The sequence below is a fragment of the Grammomys surdaster genome, unplaced genomic scaffold (genome assembly GCF_004785775.1).
Source record: "Grammomys surdaster isolate TR1022 unplaced genomic scaffold, NIH_TR_1.0 126837, whole genome shotgun sequence".
Lineage (NCBI taxonomy): Eukaryota > Metazoa > Chordata > Mammalia > Rodentia > Muridae > Grammomys > Grammomys surdaster.
Window position 1 is genome coordinate 1 of NW_021621623.1, and position 10445 is coordinate 10445.

Consider the following 10445-nt stretch of genomic DNA (forward strand, 5'->3'; position numbering starts at 1 on the left):
TACTCAGGAGAAAACACCAGATGAGTTCACATCAATTCATGTGCTTCAGAACACCAGAACAGAAACCTAAGGTATCAGTCAGAGCACTCAGGAGAGAAGAACCCAAGACATACACTGACACACACCACAAGAGTTATCTTGAGTTGGATCCTAGAAGCAAAACTAACAGATATCACTGGTAAAACTGGTGAAGATAACTGTGTTCTATGATTGAATTAGTGTCACTATATAAAAGGTGCATGAGAGTGCACACATGTGAAGACACAATTGGATACTGAGTGTCTGCCTCTGTCATTCTCCACTTTATTTATTGTGACAAGGTCTCTCACTGAGCCCAGAATACACTCCCAACCAGTGAGCGGCAGGGACCCACCCACCCCCTACATTCAGCTTGTATGCATGTGTTGGGGATCCAAACTCAGGGCCTCATGATAACATGGCAGGCATTTTACAAACTGTGCCATCTCCTCAGCCCATCCAAATTTATCTTTCTGTATTGTTAAACACCCTGTGGTTACATGAGATGTCAGCTCCAGAGAAAATCAGCAAAAATGGTAGGGTAAAATCTTTGTACAGCTATCTACAGCTCTTGGGTAATTCTAAAATGACTTCTAAGTGAATAAGAAGAAACACAAACACAAGCTATTTTCCTTGCCACAAATTAGTAATACGAGCTGCATGTTTATAAAAAGTAGAGTTGTTGTGGTAATTAATTAAAAATGGCTGCTGGCCAAGCCGATTATCTCAGCTGCAGCAGCTCTGCCGAGCTCAGCTGCCATGTTCTGTGGCCAGAGGCCACGTGCATGCCGCAGCTAGAAATGGCCAGCCAGAAACATCAGCCCTGTGCCACCTACGAGATGCCAGTGTGGGAGATGGCTCTGCCAATCTTCCACGCTGTCTCCACAAGGCTGGACATTGCCCAGACCATCCCGCCATCCATGCGGGCCCAGTAAGAAAATGAGACTCTAATGCTTAAAGATTAATCAAAGCCTTTATATGTTTAGCAATGCTCAATAACAATATGCCTATAAAAAGAGAGTTATTTCCCAATTAGCTAACCTAAATAAAAATTGTTACCCGCGACTGCTCTCCATACCTGCATGGCCCTCCATCGCTCCCACAGCTCTGCCTCTCCCTAGCTCTAGCTCTTCCTCTTCCTTTTCCTCTTCCTCTCCTTACTCCTCCCACCTTAGCTCCTCCTACAGAGAGTGGTTAAACAAACTATGGTTTGTCCTCAAGTGTCTAGACTGTCCAGCTTCCCCTTGCAGGGAGCAAGATGAGATTGGATACAGAGACCGAAGGTTCCAGCTGTTCTTGCTTTTCTCTCAGTATTGACTCACCTTTCCATTCCTGATAAGAAACCCAAGGGAAATGAGAGATGGCTCAGCAATTAAGATTACTGGCTGCTCTACCACAGGACATAGGTTTGGCTCCCAGTACCCACAGAGCAGCTCAAAAATACCTACAGCTCCAGTTCCAAAGGATCGACACCCCATTCTGAAAACTCTAGCTACTGAATACATGTGGACCACAGACATACATGCAGACAAACCATCTACACAAATAAAATAAGAGAAGTTTAAAAATAAAATCTGTATGTACAAACATACTCCCAAATACATATGCACAGAAGTTACCTCCAAGCTCAGAGCACTTTATAATTGGAACAGTGTCCAGATCTTAGGACTGTTTATAACACTTACCAAATATAATGACCTCTGTGTGACGCTCAGACACAGCCAAGACAAAACCCGACATCGTTTTAAATATATAAATCTCAAGTTGTCCACACCGTCTCTCTCCATCTCAGTCTTTTAAGTCAGAGTTCATTGACATTACTACCAGAAGGTCAAAATTACCTGTACTAAGTTAGCATGTGTCAACTCTTATCTACTGGTGGCATGAACCAGACAACCCAGTCATTTTTAACATGTGACTCTTTTAAATTAATTTTAATATAATGAGACATTAACAAATGAACATATGAACCAATTAAAAGAAAGTCGCAGTGCATCCTAGCTGCAGTCTTCAGAATGGGGCCACATGAGAGACATTAAATACTGTTGGATCATGAACTATCTTGTTACTAAGAAAGGCACAAAAGTTGCATCTGATAACCCTGCACTTGTTGATCAATTAAAAAAATTTAAAAATAAGTTGTGTGAATAAAATCATTATATTTTTTAAAGAAAGCAAAACTCAAGAAGTCAGTTCTGAGACACCCAATGTACTTATTTTAAAATAGGCATTTTTTTTTGTTTAGTTTTTTTGTTTGTTTTTGCTTTGTTTTGTTTTCATTTTGTTTTGTTTTTCAAGACAGGGTTTTTCTGTGTAGCCCTGGCTGTCCTGGAACTCACTTTGTAGTCCAGCCTGGCCTCAAACTCAGAGATCCACCAGCTTCTGTTTCCCTAGTGCTGTGATTAAAGGCGTGCGCCACCAGAAAGTTAAAACTAATATTGTCCACCAGGCAAATGTTTTATGAACTTAGAATTGATCATAAGTCTTATCTATTTAACTTTTTAAAGCACAAAATATATTAAACATAAAACAGTAAATCTTTTATCATGTGCTGAATGCTGGCGAGCAGACAGAAGACAGCTGACAAAAGTTACTTACTTGGTAGTATGGACCATATTCCAGAAGAGAAGCTGTGTCAGCAAAGACTGGTTTAAACTGCCCTTGGGACTAAAGAGAGGGCCCAGTGGTTAAGCACACTGGCTACTCTTCCAGAGGACCAAGGTTCAAATCCCAGCACTCACATGGTGGCTCACAATGACCTAACTTCAGTTCCAAAGGATCTGACACCCTCCATTGGCACTGTCTATACATGGAGTATAGACATACAGGCAGGAGAACCACTTATACACATAAAAACAAAACTAGGCAAGAAAAATACACACACACACACACACACACACACACACACACACACGTACACACGCACACACTCACCGACACACGCACACATACCGCCCCCAAGATAAATGACCCTGCAGTTATTTAGAGAGTTTGAATGTTGCAGCTCCAGAGGCAAATAACTTCACTTTCAGCTACCTTTAGTCCCTAAAAGAACAAAACCTTGACCACCTTTGTGTCTGAACCACTATCCTGTGATGAATAGACAGAAATCTTGGAATCCATTAACTTAGCAAACCAACCCAAAAGCCTAAAATGTTATCAAATAGCATCTAGGGGCTACAGAAATGCTTCTTCCCCCATTTGGCTATATGCACTTCTATGCTATACCCATCTATATACTTTAAACTTGCCTTGATTTATGACTTTGTTATGTAAAACTATAAAACTCTCATGAAACTGCTTCCATGTTTAAACGAGTAATTTGGGGTGACCTAAATCTGTCTTCCAAGGACATGGTTATTAAAATGCTTCAAAATACATTTTTATTCTCTTTAAGATGAGAGCTATTGTTTTTTTTTTCTGTTTGTTCTACTTTGATTTGGTTTTTTAATTTTGGAACCAAAAAGACCAATGCTCTGACAAAAATGTCATGGTTAAGAGACATTACCATGCATTTTCTGGACCTGGGCGCAGTAGGATGCTTTTAATATAAACACAGCACTCTCTCTCTCTCTCTCTCTCTCTCTCTCTCTCTCCTTCAGTCTGTCTGTCTGTCTTTTCTTTCTTTCATCGTACCCATAAGTCTGTCTATCAGTCTGTCTGTCTTTTTTTTTTCTGGTAAAACCACCCCTCCATCATTTCTATATAAATGGACATAGGATGGGAATGTGATGCTGGAGACTAGCAGCTGCTGAGGCCACGAGACACAGTCTCCTTTTCTCGCAGGTATGACAGGTACCCTATAGAGATACTGTCTGTGGTCCCTAGAAAACAGGCATACATGTGCTGAGATTTATCACCCAACAAAGTGAGTTTATATGCAAGCAGATATTGGCAGCTACACCTCCAACAGGCAAACTTGAAAACATGTCAGTTCAAGGAAATTTTACACACGCACACTCACACACACACACACCATCATCATCATCACCACCACCATCATCAACATGTTATCAAAGAGCAAGCTTCATGAAAGTTCAATCTTTGGTAATGTCCAGAAAATAAAAATGTGTAGAGACAGAAAGTGCAAACATACAGGCTGGTAACTGGGTAAGGACAGCCTGGCTGACTCAGGATAGGAGTCACGAATGGTCCTGAGTTCAGTTAGAGGAAAAAGCATTTGAAAATTGACTATGATAGTAATGGGCATGTCCACACACACAGTATACAAAACACATGAATGTTACATATTACATGGACGACTTGTGCATTATGTAATTTGTATCTTACAAAGCCATCATACAATGACTACAGTAGCACAAAACAGGTATGGAGATCTCGTGTGCTATGACATGGAGGAAAAAAACCAGCCAGACTTAGAGCCACCAAAGTGCTCAGTGTGAAAATTAATAGCACTTGTAGTCCACTTTGGTGTGTTCCCTAAGGCTGTGAGGCACTATGAGACTGAGGAGTCTAAATGCTCTTGCAATGGTAACTTGGAAATGTGTCTGACCTTTACATTGATAGATTTCCTGAATGTGGGTAGCTACAGTGCAGTCTGTTGAAGGCCTGGTGAGCAAAGACTCAGGGACCTTCAAATGAGATTGTCATCTGGACAGTGCAACCTAGACACTGACTAGCCAATTTTTTTTTTTCCGAGACAGGGTTTCTCTGTGTAGGCTTGGCTGTCCTGGAATGCACTCTGTAGACTAGGCTAGCCTCAAACTCAGAAATCTGCCTGCCTCTGCCTCTGCCTCCCAAGTGCTGGGATTAAAGGCATGTGCCACTACCGCCCAGCCTAGCCAATTATTCTTTAAGGCAAATCTCTTCATCTGTCTCACTGTTCCTGTGTCTCTCTCTCTGCCACACTCTATAGCTGTGTTTGTGAGCATGTGCACAGTTCCTGAGCATTTTAGACATGAAGGGACCCCATACACATAGGGCTATACGAGTGCACACATCCACATAAAAATGTTAAGTGTAATAAAATTATGAAAATTAGTAGAGACTGTCAGGGATTAGCAATGGAGGAACATCCTGTCACCTCAGCAAAAGCAGGTGGTGTGGCAGAGACAAACCACTTGTGAAGGAATTTGTCCCATGGAATAGGGAAATCACAGATGTGACAAGACTATCAGGCCCAAGGACCCAGGTGCCAATCATTGCCAGACAGCACCCCCCTTCCCTTCTCCGATGGCCCAAAGAATCAATGAACCTGTCAAGAAATAAGGTCACCCGAGCTCAGCTGGGACCTGTCTTATCAGCCCACATACTGACTAGCCTCAGAACACTTTGAAACACTCATTCACCCAGGTTTTCAGATGCTTTGAACCCACCCACGTGATGCATATTCAGCCTGCAGTGTTTAAAGGCTGTCGAAGCAACACAAACCATGATACCATAAAGGAACTCCTAAGGTTATGGAGTAGGGATGAGCTAGTCTGAGCAGACAGCCTAGACTGAGGGCTCAAGTACAGCAGGAAAACAATGGCCAGGGGCATTTCCAACAAGCAATGCCTTTATTTCTTTCCTACAAGAAGTGATGAACAGACCCAAAAGATGCCCTGGACACTGTCTCTGCTTCATGAGGAAGCAAGAGAGCACAAAGTTTCTTTCAACTGTGGGAAGATGAGTACACCTCAAAGAGGGGTTTTCAGGTCAGTATGCTGCAGGAGAGTATTAAGGCAGGACACAGGAGAAGATTGAACTGCCCCAGAGACACAGCTCTTGCAATTTCCTCTTCCTCGATCGATGATTCAGGTAACAAGTCCCTCTCTATATTATGGGGTCCTCCCTCATTGCAAAATGTGCCTGAACAGCACAAGACAAAGTAGAAGCTCTTGACACTTCTAAGCAGTCTAGGGGATTCTGGAGGAACTTGACTATGATATACAAATGAGCAATTCTTTGTGCAGTCCTTGTAGACGTAGAGCAGTCGAAGATTCACACCTACAAAGAAAGCAATCAGGAGAATTACCACCTTCACAGTTTAATTCTAAACCCACCAAGACAGTCAACTACACAACTAGCTCCATACCAGACATTGTCAAGAATGCCTGACAAAAAAAAAAAAAAAAACTAAGTTAGTAAGCAAGATGGCCCAGCTGCTTGTTACCAACATCTACACTTACCTTTCTTTCATTTTTTATTGAATATTTTATTTATTTACATTTCAGATGTCATCCCCTTTTCCCACTAGACCTACCACCCCCAGAACCCCTATCACAACCCCCATTCTCCTTTTTGCTTTTATACCGTTTTAATTACATGCAAGTTTTAAAGTTAGTTCTAGGTCGAGGAACCAGCAATACAATAGATGCAAATAGTCAAGGAACAAGCTACAGGATAAACATATGCAGGAATCTGTCATTAGGCTAGAAAAAAGAAGTAATTTCATGCAGGAATCTAAATCTGAGGCCAGAACAAAGAACTAGGATTCCAGCATGAAAATGACTTTGGGCTAGGACAGGAAAGTAGGTTCAGATATTTTGGTCAGCATAACAAGCCCTTAAAAACAGTGATCACTGGGTGATCACTGGACTTTGTGTATTCTCCTGTTTCTTCTTTGACCATTTGTGTTTATTGTCTTACCATACTTTCTATGCACGCTACCAAATTCATGACTGTCAAGGTCCCTCCCCAGTCGAATTCTTAGTCTCAGGACACACAGATATACAAATGAAATATCCTGTTCAATTTGGGCTCTGCTGTTACCATAACTGTTCTCCAAGTATGAAACAGTGACCAGAAACAATGCTCTCTGAGACTCCAGAGAGGTTTCACTGGAGTGTCCATATTCACGACTCCAGATTGAACTCCTTCCCAACCCTCTACCTGGCTTCCCAAGCTTTGGCACCTATGATCAAAGTGGGGGACCCCTAATGACTGACACTTTTCCACCACAGACTACATGGCACCACCCAAGCAAGGCTCCATAGAGAACAAGACCACCGCCTCCAGTGGCTTGAGCCCACTAGGGGTGTCTGACGTGAGCCCACTGAACACACCCTGCTGGTGTCCATGGGCTGAAGGCTTGAGGCCTTGCTGCTGCTGCTTGTTCCCCTTGTAGTCTACAGCCATGATTTAGTTCCTCTGCTGTGGAACTCACCCCAACTACTTTACCATTCACAGCCCTGAGACTTCTCTGCTGCTGGACATCAGAAGGGCCTTGTGATCATAAACCAAATAGCTGCCTCCTACACACAAACTCTGTGTTTATCAACAGTTGGACTTCAGCTCTCTGTCAGGGCTCTCTACTCACTTTGATAAGCCCTCTCTTAGCAAATGACCCAATCCAGGCGTGTCCGTGTCCCAGGGTGGCTTCCTTGTCTACTGGGCTGCCTAGAAAGGTTCTTTCCTGTCGGGGAGACGGCAGCTCCTTCCTGTACAACAGTTTATAGTGCAATTGTACTGGCATGGAGAAATGACTCCTCATAGCTGCATTTATGAGGACCATCGATTCCATGAACCCAAGAGAAGTGTGTGAATTTGCCCATTTCTGTTGTGCTGGACTCATAGGGTGATTTCCATTTGTTAATGGTGCTATCAGATTATCTGTTGCATTATATGGGCAAAGTAAAGCCAGGGGAGGGGGCAACCCAGTCCCTCACCTACCACTGGAAACAAACTACCCTTGGACAAATCAGCAATGTGTTATCTAGGGGTACATCATCCCGGACAGAGGCACAAGCACTAAGACCGTTGCTATCTGCTCCTTTCCAGACAAAGACCTTCCATCCTCCTCAATCTAGAGCCATAATGAGTTTAGACTCTATGGTGTAGCTTCCAGATACGACGGGCAGGGGCATTTAAAATGGGAACTTCAGAACTGCCAGATGAACTGCATTTAGAAATACTGCCAGTTTCCCTGGACATTCCCCAGTACAGTGGCTGTTTTCATTGCATGTTACTTGATGATGTACATGATATACTGACAGTAGTTATATCTTCATTGTAACCTCTGCTGACACCTCCACAATAGGTCACTGCTCATGTAAGCGATGTTTATTTTACCTGTGTGTGTACTCTGATTCAGCCGTAGCTTTGCCATCTCAGAAGGCAGGAGTCACCCCGAGGAACCAAGGTACCTCAGTGCTTGAACCTTGCTAGCTGTGGTGTTTGGTGGTTTGAATGAGAATGGTCCCTATAGGCTCATGTGTTTGAATACTTGGTTGCCCTCAAGCCCCTGCCCTTGGTAGAACTGTTTGGGAAGGATTAGAAGGTATGGCCTTACTGACACAGGTTTGTCACTTGGGGACAGGATTTGAGATTTCAAAACCCTAGCACCTTTCAAAGTTAGCTGTCTCCTGTTTGATGATCTAGCTGTAAGCTTCCAGCTGTTCCTGCCATTGTACCTTCCCCTCCACCATAACAGAATCTAGCCCTCTGAAAACATAAGCCCAATGAAATGCCTTATTTTAGAAGTTGTCCTGGGCATGCTGTTTTATCACAGCAATAAGAAAGTAACTACTACAGGATATGACTGCACAAGACCAGAAATCAACACTTGCACAAAGATTCTCAAAAGATAAAACAGAATGTCTACCCACATGCAGAGAGAGACCCTCAGGAGCAAAGGTCTGGGAGGAGCCACAATAGTCTCATTCCCTGGATATGCAAGGCATGTTGACTGTCAGCCTGCCACCAACCACAGGCTCTTGGTGCCATGAGCCACACTACCCAATCAGTGGGCTGAACCCAGTGCCTGTGGACAGGTTCTGAGTTTGAGGAGCTACCAGAAGAGTGGTGGATCCGGCTCCAGAGAGAACAGAGTGATCCTGCCCCCTAAGATTGTACATGGGATGTACAGATTTTATACTCTAAGTGACCAAATTACAGATACTTACGTATGGCGAGTGTCAGACATCGTCTGATATTTTCATGACAATCCACGTGATGCTCACATTGGAAGGTGTTTTCGAGCTCACATGTATTGCATTTAATTTTAGGAACCCCTAAAGGAGAAAATCGTGTTGGACTTTTAACCCCAAGAAGCCTTTTAACCATCATACTCCCACTCATTCACTCCTCAGCCCCTCACAGCTGTTCTCCAGTATATTTCTCTACATAAGCCACACCCAAAGGCCTCCAGAGCTCAGATTCTGGCATGGTTAGTTAAGGTATGGCTAAGCTGGATCCCAGCAAAGCAAATGGCTCACCACAGTCCTTTCCTTGTCCTGAAAGGCTGTTCACATATAAAACAGCCAAGCACTCCAAAGAAGTCCACCCCTCTGTGGATCAGTTTTCCCCCCAGGAAATCTCCATCCTCTAGTGATTCTAGGGACTCTGCACCTTCTGTACCTGCACAGGCAGTGCTATGGCCAGATACTCCCTCAAGTCTCCAGGTCAGCAGCTCTCTGTAGGAGCCTTTGGTTCAGTCAACGCTGTTGAATCTCAGAAGTATCCTGCAGTCCCACGTTAACACAACAAGACTAGTGTGATTTGCTTCTGGTGAGGCCAAATCAAACAAGCCTTCTTATAACCCTAGACCACTCTAAGTGGATTCTCCTTCCATCTAAAACACTGAGAGTCTTCGGATCATACTTACACCTTGGCATAACTTCCATGTCATTGTCCAAGCCACTAGTACTGTTGTCTAATCCACTGGAATTGTTGACAGTGGTGTCCACCCATGGGAGACCCAGGAGAATTAGCAAGAAGAAGGAGAGCACCATTTCCAACAGGTGGGTGAACCTGAAAGTAAAGAGAATTCTGTCCCCATCAGTGAGGGTCAGGATCCTTGCTCCAGGTCCATGTCCTCAAAATCACTGAACTAAAAAGTCAGCACCGGCCATGGCCTCCACCTGCCCTCATGCTCCTACCACAGGAGCTTCACGTCTTTACCTATTCCTTCCTGCTCTGCTTCATATGTGGATCTTGCTTCCCATTTCTGAAACTGTCCTGGTGGCTCTGTCAGCTTCCCCCGTCTAGACCTTCTGGTTCCCATGGACACAGCCCACATCCTCCCCACTCCCAACCTGTCCTCCCTACCCTAACATTTGATGTGGATACCATACCCTTGTTAGAAACCTATCCCCATCTTCCTACTCTCCTGGTCAAGACTCATCCTGCTGACTCCCCTGAGTTTTCCTCATGGAGCTGTCCCACTGGGCTGGAGCTTATCATCTCACGTCTGGAACTTGGCTGCTTAATTGGAATCTAATGCACCCTTCTGGAATGTTCCAGGATAGTTACTCAAACTCTGATAGCACCTCTCAGCTGCTGGCCCCACTGGGCTGGTCTGTACTCATGAGAATGTTCTAGAAGGCCCTGCCTGAGGAAGATGGGCAACATCCTCTTTCTGGAGACTATCCTGAAGACTGTCCCCATAAAGGGCATCTCTCTGTACCTACCCTCCTTCCTTCAGGCTTCAAGCTCTGGAGTACCATTCCCCTCACTCACAACTCTGACCATCACTCTGAGTGATT

At 44.0% G+C, this 10445-nt stretch overlaps 1 protein-coding gene across 1 annotated transcript; it reads right to left on the reverse strand.

The window, feature by feature from the left end:
* Nucleotides 1-5671: 5671 nt before the first annotated feature.
* Nucleotides 5672-9692, reverse strand: Gml (glycosylphosphatidylinositol anchored molecule like). Its single transcript, XM_028761213.1, has 3 exons — nt 9566-9692; nt 8865-8972; nt 5672-5967 (listed from the first exon to the last, which is right to left on the reverse strand). Exons 1-3 carry the CDS (start codon nt 9690-9692, stop codon nt 5672-5674), a joined length of 531 nt encoding a protein of 176 aa, XP_028617046.1.
* Between the last annotated feature and the right edge of the window lie 753 nt (nt 9693-10445).